Below are 17,130 nucleotides of genomic sequence, written 5' to 3' on the forward strand. Positions count from 1 at the left end.
ACTCCAGCACTTTGGGAGGCTGAGGTGTGTAGATCACCTGAGGTCAAGAGTTCAAGACCAGCCTGGCCAATGTGGTGAAATTCCGTCTCTACTACAAATACAAAAAAGTTAGCCTGGCATGGTGGCAGGTACCTGTAATCCAACCTACTTGAGAGGCTGAGGTAGGAAAATTGCTAGAACCCTGGGGCTGGAGGTTGCAGTGAGCTGAGATCACACTACTGCACTCCAGCCTGGGTGACAGAGTGAGACTCCATCTCAAAAAAAAGAAAGAAAGAAAAAAAACTTAATTTTATTAGGATTTTAAACAAGGGGTAAAAGTAGACAAGTATCAGTAGGAAGTTACATAAATTAAAAGCTGTCTTTTAAACAAAAAGTCTTACTAATTTTCAGTAAGAACTTTATTACAATATGTATCTTTTAAAAATGTGTGGGATTCTAAAGACCCTATAAGCATATTTTCATGAAAACTTTCTTCTCAAATATTACAGTGCCATAGATGACATCAAAAATACTTCAAGAGTTCAGGCATTAATACCCTAAAGTTTACAGTTGATAAGGATGTAAGCACTGTACCAAACTAAAGGCAAAGTTGTGTTTTTCCATTACTCTGAAAGTGAGGAGAAAGAAGAGGAAAAATTAACTAGTATCAATGTGCTTCACATAAGCTAAGTGTGTCATTCTCCATTAAGCCCAAACAGTAATCCAGTGAAATAGGTCTTCTTATTCCTATATGGATACAAGGTTTAAAGAAGTTAATTAACTGCTGTACAATATAATTTTTATGAGTTAAACACAAACACCAACACTTGTGATATCAGTCAATAATTTTCATAAACTCTACAGATGTTCACCAAACCTAACGGCACTCAGGAAGAACATGATTTATGACGTCTAGAAGGAATCGTTTTTTTTTGGTTCATGACTTAGGTATATTTCTAAATATGATTGGGGGTAGTAGGTAACATTTAAATATTATATGGTTTCCAAAATATGAGAGGAATGATATCAGCTTTGTGATGTCCGTTTATCTGCTAAATTTGAATTGTGTAGAATTCAATAATTATGAATACGAATATTTACTTATGTCTGTATTAATATGAATAATACATGGCAGACAAATCCTGCATTAATGATGATGCTCATGTTAGATTTTTAAAATCAAAATGTGATATAATTCTACACAATAATAAGGTGCGAATAATTAATATAGCAGAATAAATGTAAATTTACACGAAGAAAATAGAATAAGATTTAAATTATTTTCTTCATTATTTATCACGTTTTCTACTTTTGATTTCTGTTCTTATAGTGTGTTAAACACTATATGTTTCGGCTTAATTATAGTGATAATATAATTAATTACTACAGAAGGTAATTGCATACCTGTATGAAGGATGTTTCAAACTTGAAAATTTAGGGAATTTCAATGAGAATATAATGGACCCAAATAATTAGGTTCTTAATATCAGGGGACATCTTGATTTAGTCATTTTTCTTAAAAACATAATTATCAAGAAATTACTTATTCAGGCTCACATCGTTTCCTTCATAATTTCTTCATAATTATAGCCATCACATTGTATCAGGGAATACTAAACTTACTATTATCATTAAAAACAAACATTAAGTAATTTGTTTTCAAGAACACAAAAATTTTACCCCGACAGGGTTTGCAAAATTATTTTTCCCAAAGTCTTTGGAGCAACTACTCTGATTTATTTTGTAACAATGCAATTCACAAAATCTTCCAACATCAGGAATTACTATAAAGGAATTACTTACAAAGTGGTTTTTTGGTGTGTGTGTATATACATATATATATGTGTGTGTGTATACGTGTGTCTATATACGTATATATACATATATATACATATAATGTGTATATATATGTAGATACACATATGTATATCTGTTCATCTATGTGTATGTATATGTATATCTACATATATATACACACGTTAGGTTTGGTGACCATCTGTAGAGATTATGAAAATTATTGACTAATGTCACTAGTGTTGGTGTTTGTGTTTAACTCGTGTATTATATATATGTATATATATATACACACACACTATATATATATATATATTGCAGGCATGTGACTTAGTCATATTTTAGTGAATTTAACTGGATGTCAAGGTATCCTTAAAGGAGAAAATAGAAAAAAAAAAAAAAAAAGAAAGAAACAGCAGACCAAACTCTTCATGTAACCACTAAGAAAGTCATGTGCTTTTTTCACTTCTTCCTCCCTCTTCCCTGTTTTTAACATCTGGAATGATCAATATGTTTTGACAACATGTTGACAAGTTCCTTATGCAGTTTGACAATATAAGGTGTTTGTATAGTTCAGTTTCTATAGATAGGATATTGACACAGCTATTAAAGATTGTAAAAAATATTTGCTTTAAGGCTATTTACCACTAAATGTTTTGGGAAATGTGCTTTTCAAAGATAATTGTAACTCGACCCTTAAAGGCATCAAATAACACATTCCTTGTAAAATGTATTTATTTAAACACAGTTAAGTTTATGAAGTTGTCATTTGGTACACCTTCAGACTTTCTTAATACAAAAAATTCATGTAGTCAAAGGAACTTAAGAGATGAATCTTACCTGAGCTAGTAATTAGTGACCCCATATTCTATGCCTTAAAGCCCTTCCATTTTTCTTGGGATAAAACGATTCTTAACACTGTCTTCACAATCTACCAGATTAAGCAGGATCCAACTAGGTTTCCCTCTCCATCCTCCTGAAAAACAAAATGGCCCTGGATTTTTTAAACTTATTGTTCTTCCTCATGTTTCAGGGCCAGATTCTTTTGCTACGTTACTTTGTCTTGGCATAACATCAGATCTCAGCTCAGAATCACTTCTAGAACCTCCCTTGACTCTCTAGATACAATCATGCTCCCTCTTATATGATTTCACAGAACCCTAACTATTTCTAAGTACTCTTCTTTTCTCTTTTTTTTAACTTCAATTTTTTTTTTTTTTTTTGAGGCGGAGTCTCGCTGTGTTCCCCAGGCTGGAGTGCAGTGGCTCGATCTCCGCTCACTGCAAGCTCCGCCTCCTGGGTTCAGCCATTCTCCTGCCTCAGCCTCCAGAGTAGCTGGGACTACAGGCGCCTACCACCATGTCCGGCTAGTTTTTTGTAATGTTTAGTAGAGATGGGGTTTCACTGTGTTAGTCAGGATGGTCTCGATCTCTTGACCTCATGATCCACCCGCCTGGGCCTTCCCCAAAGTGCTGGGATTACAGCCGTGAGCAATCGTGGCTGGCCTTATTTGATTGACTTAACTTTTATCCTTTTAAGTTTGAAACACTGAGGCTTGGAACCGTGACAGTTTTCCCTTATTGCTTAATCTAGCATCTCTTATATAATAGAAGCTCTTTAAATAATATTCAATGCACAAACATATAGTAAATCTTAAGGAATTTTTATTGTTTGGATCTCAAGGGCACAGATTTGAGTTAAATATAATCTGTAGTTTATGAACATTATCATTGATGGGTCTTCAAGGCATATTTGTTTATTCATTTCTTTCTCTCCTTTTATTTTCATACCTTCTTTTCTTGCCTCTCTTTGCCACCAGTGGCATTTTTTTTTAATACATTTAAGGAGTATCTTTTAAGTAGAACCATTTATGGTCCATTTTATTATAGTTTAGCAAATATCCCTTCCCCCTTCTTCCACTTCCTGTTCTACTGATTTTTTGGGCTAGGCCATGTGACTTGCTTTGGTCAATAGACATGAAGAACTGTGACATGGGAGCCGTCTTTACATGTCATCATGTGGTTAGGCAAGTTCTCTTAGGATTCTGTTCTTACCACGTGAAAAGCAGGCCTGGTTAGCCATGCATCCCTGCAGAAAGAGGTATGTGGAATAGACATGAGCCTAGTCAAAGTCAGCCAATTCCTAGCTGCCTCACAGACCCATAAATAAAAATATTGATCTTTGCCATTGTAGAACAGTGAGATTTTGGTGTTGTTTACTAAGAATTATTTTTGTAGGAAAACCTGTAGATGCTACTGTGTGCTTAAAAAAAAAATGTGTAATGGTATTGCTTTCTTTTTCTCACTGTTTTCACTGAGCACTCAGTTCTTACACTTCATTCTTTTTGCTATGTGTTAATCAAATCCTGCCATGCCAGAAGTTCACAGGGTACTTCACAGTAACTAATGATCACAGTTGTATAGGAATCTCTGTGATACGTTAGAAAGTTCCTAATATGACAGATAATGTTCCTGACAATTGCATTGTCTTGAATGCTTTTACTTGACTCTGTAGTAAAGATGGCTTGGGGTTGGAGAGAGGATGGGGTGGCGTGCTCTGCATTATCATGATGAGTGAAACAGTCAGGTGTGAAGCCAAACAAGCCGTAGCATTTAGCTACAATGGTAGTCTAGTCAAAGGGAAACTTCGAAACAGAATACTCAGGTCCAGTCCTTAGATTATAAACACACCCCGAGAAAAGATCAAGCAGGGAAAAAATTGTCATGGTCATGTTTCAGAGGCACAGCACCTTCCTGACACCCCAGTACCTTATGCCACCCCCTTCTTCTATACAACTTATGCTCGGTTCCTGGACCTCTGACCTTTACAGGATTTTCCAGAATGCAGGGGAGAAGCACAAAGAGAAGGAAGCAGATCACAAAATATTAATATGGATGACAGATCTCATAGACTTAAAGCATAAAAAAGGTCAGAGTAAACATAAAAAAAGATAGTTAATATATATTATTTACTATATGATAGGCACCAACTGTTCCACATAAATTACATCATTTCAACCTAAGAGCAACCCTATGAAGTATTTCTTTTGTTTTTAGAACACATGAAATATACTCTCTAAACAAATTTTTAAGTGCATCACACAGTATTGTTAACTATAGTCACAGTGTTGGAAAGCAGATCCTTAGAACAATACCAGAAAAGCAAATGACAAATAACTCAATTAAGACATGGGTAAAGGATGTGAACAAACACTTAAAAAAAATGACATACAAATGGCCAACAGTACCTAAAAACGTGCTCAACATCATTAGTCATCGGGGAAATAAAAGTCAAAACTACAATCAGATATCACCTCATGCCTTGTAGGACTGCTGTTATTTCAAAAAATATTTTTTAAAAAGCAAGAATGTGGAGAAATTGCTACACTTGTGCATTGTTGGTGGAAATGTAAAATGGCACTGTCAATATGAGAAACAGTATGGGGTTTCCTCAAAAAATTACAAATATAACTACCATATGATCCAGCAGTTCCACTTTTGGGAATTTATTCAAAAGATCTGAAATCAGGATCTTGAAGAGATATCTATCTGTACTCTCATGTGTGCCTGAAGCATTATTCAGAATATCCAAGATGTGGAAACAGCCTAAATGTTCATTGATAGATGAATGAAGAAAATGTGGTATATGCATACAAGTGAACATTACTCAGCTTTAAAAAGGAGGAAGTACTGCCATTTGTAACAATGTGCAGGAATCTTGAGGACATTATGCTAAGTGAACTAAGCCAGTCATAGGCCCAATACCGCATGATTGCATTTACATGAGATATCTAAAACAGTCAAACTCAGAGAAGCAGAGGTGGTTGTCAGAGACTAAGGGAAAGGGGATATAAGGAGTGGCTGTTCACGGGGTATAAAGTTTTAATTGTGCTATTTTTGTTCTCATTTTCCAGATGCCAGAACTGAGGGTTACAGTGAATTAAGTGACTTGACCAAGGTCACAGGGCTAGTCAGTGGGAGTTTTTAAAGTTGAAACCAGACATTCTTGCTCCCGAGCCCACACTCTTGAAACCATTTAAAATTTTATTGAGCTGGTAAACTGTATAAATTTGCATATGAGGGGCCATCATACACCAGACACAATTCATACAAAGAAAGAGTATCTAAATATGTACTAGTAAAAAACTTTAATATAAAAATAGAGATTTTTATAAGCAGATAAAGATAAAATATTGAAAAATGAAGAAAAATTAATTTGGCTTCACATTTTATAATTTATTATATAATAAAAAATAGTGAAACATCATCTATATAGCTTTAAAGGGAAAAAAATTGACCCAAGACTCTAGTAGTCTTTCAAGTTTTACAAGCATAAGCAAAAAAAAGTGTCATATAAGAACTTACAAAGTGTATATCCTCAATAAATTGAAGACATAAATAAACTAAGAGATGCAGCAAATGAAGAGCTTAAGAGTGGATGGGTCAGAATATAAAAGGAGTGTTGTACGTCATACATAGGTTTAAATATGGAAAATATAAAAAGCTGTTGTAAGTAAGCCTAGGAAATATAATTAAGGCACCATAAATTATTTTTAAAGAAAATGTACATGACTAATTCTTCAAAGAATGAAAATGAACTCACACAGTTAAAAACAAAAAGTTGAGTTATAAATAAATGTCATATCCCCAAATGACTCAGACACATGAAAATTAAAAGACTAAGAAGGCAGCATCAGGAGACCAGAGGCCAATTTACTATGAAGGCCGCCCATGGGTTCCTAATCAACAGAACTATGGTCCTTCATTTATATTTCATTGTCCTTGCCCTGTCTGCAAAGTTTTTCACCATTCATTTCCTTCTCTCCATTGAAAATTTCTTTTCACCTGTACTGTATCACTAGCATATTTCCTTTCCATCTTGTCAGTCTTTACTTTCTCTGGCTCTTTCCACTAATCAGTTCCTGACGTATCCCCAAATTCTGAGAGTCTATTTCCAGGTTTGTCTCTTATCTGATTATGTTTTCATTCTTGGAGAATGGATTTACTCTCAGAGTTTGAACCTCAATTAAGGTAACTCCTGTGTTCACATTTCTTTTTTAAGCTCTTAGTCTGATATTTTTTGCCTGATCCATCCCAGGCCCTTTAAATGCAACCACATTATCCCCACATCAGATCACACTAGCTGTGGTAACTCAATACCTATCATCTATAAGGTCCTCCTCACAGAGTTGCCGATCTGTGTGAAGGCAACCTTAGCCTCACGCTGCCATCTGCCTCTAGCCTCCTTTCAGAGTTAGGTTTCAAGTACTCCTAAGTTTGATAACTGGGCAACAGATAAGGTTTCTGCCAGCCCCATGGTACAGCTCTTTCAGCCTCCATCCTCCACACCTGAAGCCGAGGGGATGGGGGAGGGTGTGGGTGCTAATTTTTATCATTCTATAGATAGTTGCACATAGATGTCTTGAAATAATTTCAAATTTAATTTGTCCTAAAATTGGCCTCAGATGTCAGGCTGTGACACAGTTGTCTAGGCTGTGTTAGGTCTGTGTTTGATTGTAGGGCAACTGTCCAAACATAGTCACCATGCAAGAAAATGAACGAATTGCAAAGAGGACAAAGATAAGACCAGGAATTATGAGTGGCTTAACTTAGAGGGTGTTAAGGCCAAGAATCCAGGTCATGAGAAGCCATGATACCCTTTCAGAGGGTCTGTTTCCATTTCCTCTGGTAAGACATTCAGAATAAAGAATATCATTTAAGCCGTAAAGGAGGTCTGTGGGCCAGTCCCAGAGAAAGCCTATTATATTTCACTCAATTTTCTTGGAAACCTGTCTTGTTGAAAGTATATTGGGACCCAGATTCTGTGAAGTATATTCTTACTCCCTACCCCCAAAATATGTAAATTATTGATACTGTTAAAAGAAAAACTTTAGACAAATTTAAGAGTTTGAGAAAAGAAAAAAAAAAAAATGATTTGCAAATCAGCCCTTAGAACCAAAGAAAATTCATAGAGACTGGCACTGTTGCAAGGTCAAACATCTATGGGGAAAAAATGTGATGTGCAAAAACCAAAACTGAGATACAGAAACAGCTGCATTGGTTACAGCTCAGCATTTGCCTTATTTAAACAAAGTTTAAGCAGTTGGCCGTCTGTGAGTGATTAAAGTATAGCTACTGGGATTGGCTGAGACTAAGCTGTTGTTACAGGGAAACATGCCACTGAAGTTAGGCTTTTAGTTTGTTTACCTGCTAAGTATGTGAGTATGGAGATTTTTCAGGCTAGATTTTAGTTTTATTTAGTAATACATTATGGGATCTGAAGGACACTTTTGTAAAGGTTGAAGCAAACACATTTTACCCACATTTCCATTTATAACAAAAGAAAAATGCCCCTTTAGCTCTGGTAAGTATGACAGTTTCTAAATTAAAAGAGCATTATTTACATCTGAATTATTAATTCTAATATTAATTTCAAGTACTATTAATAATATAATCATTTTTCACTAAGAACTTACAAAGTGTATATCCTCAATAAATTGAAGACATAATTAACTAAGAGATGCAGCAAATGAAGAGCTTAAGAGTGGATGGGTCAGAATATAAAAGGAGTGTTGTATGTCATACATAGGTTTAAATATGGAAAATATAAATAGCTGTTGTAAATATGCCTAGGAAATATAATTAAGGCACCATAAATTATTATGCCTAGGAAATATAATTCCCTTCCCTTTCATACCTGTTTACACTTTCAAATCTAATTCTATTCCATTGCCGTTTTAAAGATCAAGCCCCAACTGTTTCATGGTGTGCCTTCTTTCTAATTAAGTATTTGAGACCAATGGGAGTCAGGCTGGGACTATATCATGTCACTTTTCACAAGCTGACATTCACAGTAAAAATAGTTCTTGATTATTTCCCTAACAGCTTTGATGTTAAGGGGAAAAAAAGCAACAACAACACTGAGCTGTGTATATTCCCTCCTCATGCTCCTGGGTGAGAAATCATAGTTAGTAGCTGCAGATCTTAAAAATCAGAGTTCCTGCTACATTGCTAGCAATAACCTAAATCAATACAGAATAACACAAGCCAGTATGTGGTGAGTCATGAAAAATAGATCAGTAGTGATATCAATTGAAAATGATACAGAAAAACTATATTATCTGGAAAGAAAAATACATTTTTATAACACTCTTGGTCCTGAATAGTTTTAACTATGGCACATGAAACCAAGCAAGCAGCAAATTACAGATAAAGATGACTTTCTTTCTACTGTTAACACCCTCCACTAATAGATTGTAACAGAATGACTATTTGGAGGGTTAAGCATTGGGAGATGTCCATAACTACATAGCATGTTGGGTAACATCATGACATTTTAAAAAAACACAGATATACATTATAGAAAAGAGGAACTGGCTATTTAAACATGTTCCAATTATGACCCTACTTTAAATAAGAACCTTATAAACCTTATAAATTCCTAAAATATGTCAAATGTAAGGAATGGTATGAATAATGCTTCACTTCTTGGAGATAAAGTGAAGATGAAACATAAACCCTATTTATTTATCCCAATTATTCCATGTTCACATACTCACAAAGGACACTATTCTGTTACCATTTAACCTTGTTCCCCCAAATCTCCTCATAAAAGCAGTTTCGAAAAGAACAAAACCATGCAAATAAACATTACACCTGCAGTTTTGTTTTGTCAAATTTGGGAATGAGACATCTGTGGTGAAAAGAAATAATAGGTCAGTCATTTTTAATTTCCAAAATGATCAGTCATTCACTATCCATGTCCCATGTGAACTACATAATGTCAACGCTGTCACAAAAGCAAGGTAGAAAAAACAGATCCTCTCAGCTTTAATTCAGTAGGGGGAAAAGTGCCTGGAATATGTCTTTCCTCCCTCTGGAGCACTTCAGTTTTGCAGAACATGTATTTTATAATTCTTAATTTATATTCAACAACAACGCTCTCTCTGGCTTTCAGAGTTTTTCCAGTTTCTCTGATAGTTCAAAAAGTTTTGGTGGTGTCATTTTATAGTTTAAAATGAGTGGTTCTCACTTCATTCAAAAGAAAGAGGATGCCTTGAAAATGATGTGGCCAACTTCTAGAAATGAAAATTATTATTGCTTAATAATAGTAATACTTAATATATGCGGTGCAGAAGCCTGGTTGAGCATGTATATACATCAATCATTTAATTCTCATAGCCCTTAAATGGCCAAACTAAGTCTTGGAGATATTAAGAATTTTTTCTAGGGTAGTATAAAACTAAGATTCTGAAAATCTGGCACATTTTGTCAATCCTAAAGAATACAGAATAACCATTTATGTATTCACCTATTCAATTACTCAACAAATGTTTCCTGGCAGACTAGTAAGTAGCAGGCTTAGAGTTAGATATGGAAATACAAACTGAAATAAATTTTGATTCCTGCCCTCAAGGACCTTACATTCTAGTTTGGAAGAGAGACTATCAAATAAACCTACAGTGTTAAGATACATACTTACAGCCCCAGGTAGTGGCACAAGATCCCTGAAGAACATGAAATTGAAACTATTTTCTTCTAACTAATAAACATTTATAACAGTAACAGAGTAGAAAACACTTGGCAAGCCTATCCGAATAATAATTATTCTGTCTTTATGGTACCAACATAAAATAAGGGTAAAAACTTACTCTTCTAAAATAGTTAATTTAACTTTTATTTGTATTTTTCTAAAATTTATCAGCCACCGACTTACAGTGTGAATCTACACACTCAAAGAAAAATTTCGGTCATCATTGAGTTCTTAGGATAATAATTAATATTTAGAAAACAATCAAGGTATTTATAGAAAGCATTTTTTATATGTATACTATTAATTCTATATGGTATTTTATCACTCCTGCTCTAATAATAATTAAAAACCTTGCCTTGAAAGATAATTTGGAATTCTCAAAAGAAGTAAAGTTCTGTATGATAAAAGAATCTGTTACTTATTTTCTATAAGCAATCTTAAGCTTTTTAATTTACCAAAATAAACATATTCAATATAAGTTTTCTGTGATGTGTTGATTTGGAGTTTGCTAACAAAATAGTCGTATATGCATACAATGGAAAATACATAAATTGAAAACATATCCAGATTAAGTGAAGCTTACAAATGTAGACAATTCTTTTTACCTATACTTATCATTGTTAGATAAATTAGTAAATACTACATTGTGCATTCTAGAAAAACAAAAAGCATATTCTTTATTGTCTAGGTTCAATAATAGTCATTTGAAATATGCTCTGTACCTGTGGATGAAATAAGCAAAATAACATAAAATGTATGAATAAATAGGGTGAAATTCACAGAGACTACTTTTGCTGTCTTGTGATTGGGTCATTTATGAGTGTTAAGGATTTTTCTCAGTACAGTTCAGAATGTTAATCAATGCCTTCTACTTACAGGAGGGTCTGCATCTTCAGCATAAACTGTTGTGATAGGTGTACCCTTGACTGCATCTGGAGCCACCATCCCTTTGTATATTCGTTTACTAAAGACAGGAGGATAATCATTCATATCCTGTAAAACACAATTAGGAGTTTATTACTTCCGTTGAAACCAGGTTAGGGATACAGTTACTAGATTGACTCCCACTCTTCATATCACACAACTCATTTGCCACTGTCAGCCTTCCATCCTCTCAATTCCATTACTCTCACTTCAGACTGGCACCTCGGAGGAAACTGCCAGAGTTCTCATACAATATTAATGTGTGGATATCAACTGAAGGCCATTCCCCTGGAATAAAGCTTTTCACCCTCAAAAACATACCTTTTGGAGACCGAAGTGACCCTTGAATTTTTTCAAACTTCTAATGGTAAGTGGTAAAATTTTAACATTTGAAAACAAGAACAAGTTCCTTTAAAAGCTACATTCTGTGAAGCAGGAGTAAAGGATTTTTTTTTTAAATGCTCTTTATATGTTTTTGTAGCTATGTAAATTATTTTATATACTTAACGTAATACTATGATTAGAACATTTCAGATACAAACTGAGAAATATCCTTTGTTGCCATTTTACATGATAAAAGGAGATTTTCTCTGCAGTGCACTACAATAATGACACTTAAGATTAGATATATTTATACACAGAAAACAATGTTAATTTACTGAATTTTTTTTCAGAGCAATTTATATGTATCTTATTTTATTTTTCCAATTTGGAGCTATATATACATTGTTACTCATGCATTGTCAAGTTCATTAAATAAATAGTTATCAGGTATTTCCCATTTGCATCAGGATTTAGCACTTCAGTGAAGATACTGTTGTGACTCAAGGAAAAGATGTCCCTGTCTGTGTCATTTAACTGCCATTAAGCTAGTAAAAATACTGATCTGCAGATAGGCTAGTGACTTTAACTAAATTAATCTACTTATTTGTCAGAGCTAAAATAATAAATCAAGTCCCCTGAAATCAAAACCATTTTTTTCTGAATCATCTTATCTTTTATAGACAATTGTATATTATCTTTTGTCAATAAATAATGCTTATTCATATGGCAGATTTATTTGTTTATAATATTTTAATAATCCTTACACCCCTACAGTGTTTTGGGAAGTGTGGGTCAAACATATTTGATCTGAAACCTAAATTTGTTAATTATCTGTTCTTCCGCTCCAAGTCACCTTTTTCTCACTTGTTAGTAAAAACAAAATTTAAAAAATTCTACATATTCTTTGATATTTGCTTAGACACAACAATTTTCCTGTACAGTATTAGGTTGGAAATACATAAATTAACAGAGCGTAAACTTCTCTTTTTGCAAAGAAGTCAGAATAATTATCTCTTACTATCAAACAGTCCTTCCTTTTATATTAACTATAGAGTTGGGTTCTGAGTAGTCAATATGAATAAACCTGCATACACCAATAGGAGAACTTGAACTGTACACAAAACTGAAAAATAAAAGATACCATTTCTTCTGTTTTGAAATATAGTATTCACAATCTCTTCTATGAAAAAGATTTTTAAAATAAATTATGGACTTTAGAATCTGAACAAGTAAATGAACCTAGAAGCTTTGGTTCTCTATAATGAGGACTGTGAAGGGTATTGATCTTGAGGCTCCATGCAGGGGGTAAATATGTAAAACATTGGCATTCACACTTTTTTGTGCTCTTTCCAAGAGTGTCAATTAACTTAATGAGTGGGGAAGTGGTAACTAAGGGTGTGGAAATCCTGTAGCACCCCTAAATTGTAACTTCTGAAGGTTAGAAAGGAAGGAGCCCAACACTGCAATTTTTCCATGCGTGAGTTTCCACTGAGCTCGTTAAGTTCTTATACATTTTATTCTTTATTACTCTCAGGGGAAATTTAAAACCTTAATGTCACAAGGTACTTTTTGGAAAACTTGATTCTTCAGAAACAAACAAACAAAATGTATATCCTTTTCCAATTATGTCAACATGGTTGTTCACAGTGTTGAATACAATGAAGTTTCTATTTGCTTGGGAAGTATTAATTGGATTCATCTTCTAACTTAAATTACAGTGGATTCACAAACTGACTAGACACACACCTAAGGCTGTAAATGACTGAAGACTATGAAAAGATTGGTTCTCCTCCCCCTTTATTTTCTATTGACAGGATGAAGAATAAATTAACATAGTTATTGTAGTAGTATTTCTTTTAATGACACGTTGTACATACTTTGGGGTTATAATCTTTTATTGTGGCTACAAATGCAGCTAGCTGCATACAGTTTTTCCACAATGCATTATTTCAAGAGGAGAAATGTATTGAAATACAATGCCAACAAGCATAATCAATAGTTAATTTTATTTATGCTCAGGGACATCTGAAGAAAAATATACATAAATAGGCTTCTGTGCAAATGTCCTATTCTGCAGTTAAATTAAGGATACGCTCAGCACTCCAAAACCACACTCTTTTCTGTTGTCCATTATTCCACTAGAGGGTAGTATTAGCAAAAAGAAATATATCCTTCCCTGTAGTTGAAAAATTGTATCATGAAAACCCATAATAGTTTGTTTCTTTTGGTAAAAATTTTTCTTGGTCTTAATGAAAAATAGTTTTAATGCTTCAGAAGAATATTCTGAATGTCATGGTTTACAACTTGAAAAACATTATGGATTTTTTTCTTAAGACAAACTTTAATAAATAGTTATACTCATAAAGCTTGCAATTTGTTTCCATGTATCAAGCAAATAAAATTATAACTGAAGGTACAGACAGCTAGCAGGAGAAAACTATGTTTTATTTATTTATTTATTTTCTACATTAGAGTCTGTAATAATCACAGAAACCATTTCTGCTTTAGCAGGCTACCAAGAAGATGTAAGGAATCTTTTTAATAAGCATGCTAGGAAGATAAGAACTTGCTGGTAAATTTGTAAATTTAATGACAAGTTGAAGTTCTACACACACACACAAATAAAAATAAAGATAAAAAGATGATACATTTTTTGATTTTCTGGAATCACAGGCAAAAACCTACAGAACAGTTTTTATTTAGAATATAAGCAGAAAGTTCTAACTAGTTACAACTTGATCATATTTTTAAAAATGATAGGTAGGCTGAGCACAGTGGCTCACATCTGTAATTCCAACACTTTGGGAGGCTGAGGCGGGCAGATCACCTGAGGTCAGGAGTTCGAGACCAGCCTGGGCAACGTGGTGAAACTCTGTCTGTACTAATATAAAAATTAGCCCGACATGGTGGCAGGCACCTGTAATCCCAGCTACTCGGGAGGCTGAGGAAGGAAGAATTGCATGAACCCAGGAGGCGGATGTTACAGTGAGCCGATATCATGCCGTTGTACTCCAGCCTGACTAAGTGATACTCTGTCTCAAAAAAAAAAAAAAAAAAAAAAAAAAATGTGTATATAGCAAATGCCAGTCCTTACCGTACTAAAGCTAATGCATGCTCTAGGAGGAGACACAGACAGTATAAGACAATGGGCGGAATGACTTCAGTTATTTCTGTGATATGGTCTAGCATTAGCATTATCCTTGTTTCGTTATATGGCTGCTGTATAATACCTTGAGGTTTATGGAGCCGATACCTAATTTTATGTGGGTGTACGGTTGATTGTCTGTCTGTTACCAGTTCTGTTTTCCACTGCTAGACACTTTCTATTTGCTGTCCAAGTTGCTGTTTCTCATATTTCTCATATTATTAGCATTCTGCTGTTTTTTTTTTTCTCTCTCTTAATTTCTGTATTGTCTCCTTGTCTTTACTGACTTATTTCCTTTCTTTTACGCTTCCACATATAAAGTCATAAAAGGCTACAACTGCAGCTAAAGCAAATATTTGATATTTTTACTGCCAGGGTAGGCATATTCACCACAAGCTGACTTAAGAGGTCGTGGGCCCTAAGTGAATATTGGTGGTAGCCTGGCAATACTCCCCAAGGGTCTTTGATAGTGGCACAGGGTAAGGCTCCTCTGCTTGTGGAGAAGGACTGTTTCTCATAGGTTGAGTGCCTGCTCAGCCACAGTACAAGAGAACACCAGCTAGAATTCTAAGGTTTTGACTTCCAGATGGCACCTTTGGACCTGTTCAGGGCCTGGGGGATTTTGCCACCCTGAAGGGAAAGACACAAGTCTGGCTGGCTTTGCCACCTGCTGATTATGGAGACCTATGGCCTTGAACAAACTTAAGTGGTAGCCAGAGTGGTTACAGCAGGTCTTGGACAAAACCCAGTGCTGTGCTGGGTTTAGGTCTGACCCAGTGCAGTCCCAGGGGTGGGGTCCACAGGGGTGCTTGTGTGACCACATCCCCAGTTCCAGATGGCTCCAAACAGAGATACTCTGTTTGTTTGGGAGAAAGTAAGGGGAAAGAACAGGAGTTTCTGTCTGGTAATTAAGGGAATTCTTCTAGATCTTATCCAAGACCATTAAGGTAGTAAGAGTCAGCCAAGAACCACAGTGTTACTGGGCTTGTGGTACCTCCTAAAGCAGATACATCTTTAGCAACATCCAAGTCCTTTCAAATACCTGAAAAGCTTTCCAAATAATGAATACAAAGAAGTTCAGACGGTGAAGAATACAATAAACACCCAATGCTTAAATGCCCAGACACAGACAAACATCCACAAGCATCAATATCATCCAGGAAAACATGAACTCACCAAACGAACTAAACAAGCCACCAGAAACAAATCCCAGGGAAACAGACGGAGTGACCTTTCTGACAGAGAATTCAAAATAGTTGTTTTGAGAAAACTCAAAAAATTCAAGAAAACACAGAGAAGGAATTTAGAATTCTATCAGATGCATTTAACAAAGAGACTGAAAAAATTTTAAAAATCAAGAAGAAATTCTGGAGTTGAAAAATGTGACTGACAACCTGAAGAATGCATCAGAGTTTTTTAATAGCAGAATTGAGCAAGCCCAAGAAAGAATTAGTGAGCTTGAAGACAAACCATTTCAAAATATACAGTCAGAGGAGGCAAGAGACAAAATGAACAGAAAACAATGAAACATGCCTACACGATCTAGAAAATAGCCTCAAAAGGGCAAATGTAAGAGTTATTGGCATTAAAGAGGAGACAGAGAAAAAGATAGGGATAGAAAGTTTGTTCAAAGGAACAATAATGAAGAACTTCCCAAACCTAGGGAAGATATCAGTATCCAAGTAAAAAAGATTATAGAACTACCAGCAGATTTAACCCAAAGAATACTAGCTCAAGTCATTTAATAATCAAACTCCCAAAGGTCAAGGATAAAGGATCCTAAAGGAGTAAGAGAAAAGAAATAAATAACATACAATAGAGCTCTAATACATTTGACAGCAGACTTTTCAGCAGAAACCTTACAGGCCAGGAGAGAGTGGCATGTCATACTTAAAAAATCCTAAAGAGTATATCTGGTTAAAATATCCTTCAAACAGGAAGGAGAAATAAAGACTTTCCCAGGCAAATAAAAGCTGAGGGATTTCATCAACACCAGACCTGTCCTATAAGAAATGCTAAAGAAAGTTATTCAACAAAAAATGAAAGTTCATGAGGAATAAGAAATCATCTGAAGACACAAAACTCAATGGCAATAGTATGTTCACAGGAAACACAGAATATTATAACACTGTAACTGTGGTGTATAAAATATTCTTATCTTAAGTAGAAAGACTAAATTATGAAACAAAAATAATAACTACAACCACTTCTCAAGACATAGACAGTAAAATAAGGTATAAATAGAAACAACAAAAAGGTAAAAAGCAAGGGGATGAAGTACAGAGTTTTTATTAGTTATTTTTCTTGTCTGTTTATGCAAGTTGTTGTTATCAGCTTAAAATAAAGGGTTGTATGGTAGTATCTGCAAGCTTGATGATAGCCTCAAACCAAAAAGATGTACAACAGATACATAAAAAATAAAAAGTCAAGAA

At 34.6% G+C, this 17,130-nt stretch overlaps 1 protein-coding gene across 1 annotated transcript in view; it reads right to left on the reverse strand.

The window, feature by feature from the left end:
- PCDH15 (protocadherin related 15) overlaps nucleotides 1-17,130 on the reverse strand; it is a 791,018-nt gene that overhangs the window by 180,453 nt on the left and 593,435 nt on the right. The window contains exon 20 of the mRNA XM_026454840.1: nucleotides 11,182-11,298. Coding sequence (XP_026310625.1) covers nucleotides 11,182-11,298 — 117 coding nt within the window. The remainder of the gene's footprint in view (nucleotides 1-11,181; nucleotides 11,299-17,130) is intronic.

The sequence above is a fragment of the Piliocolobus tephrosceles genome, chromosome 9 (assembly GCF_002776525.5).
Source record: "Piliocolobus tephrosceles isolate RC106 chromosome 9, ASM277652v3, whole genome shotgun sequence".
Classification (NCBI taxonomy): domain Eukaryota; kingdom Metazoa; phylum Chordata; class Mammalia; order Primates; family Cercopithecidae; genus Piliocolobus; species Piliocolobus tephrosceles.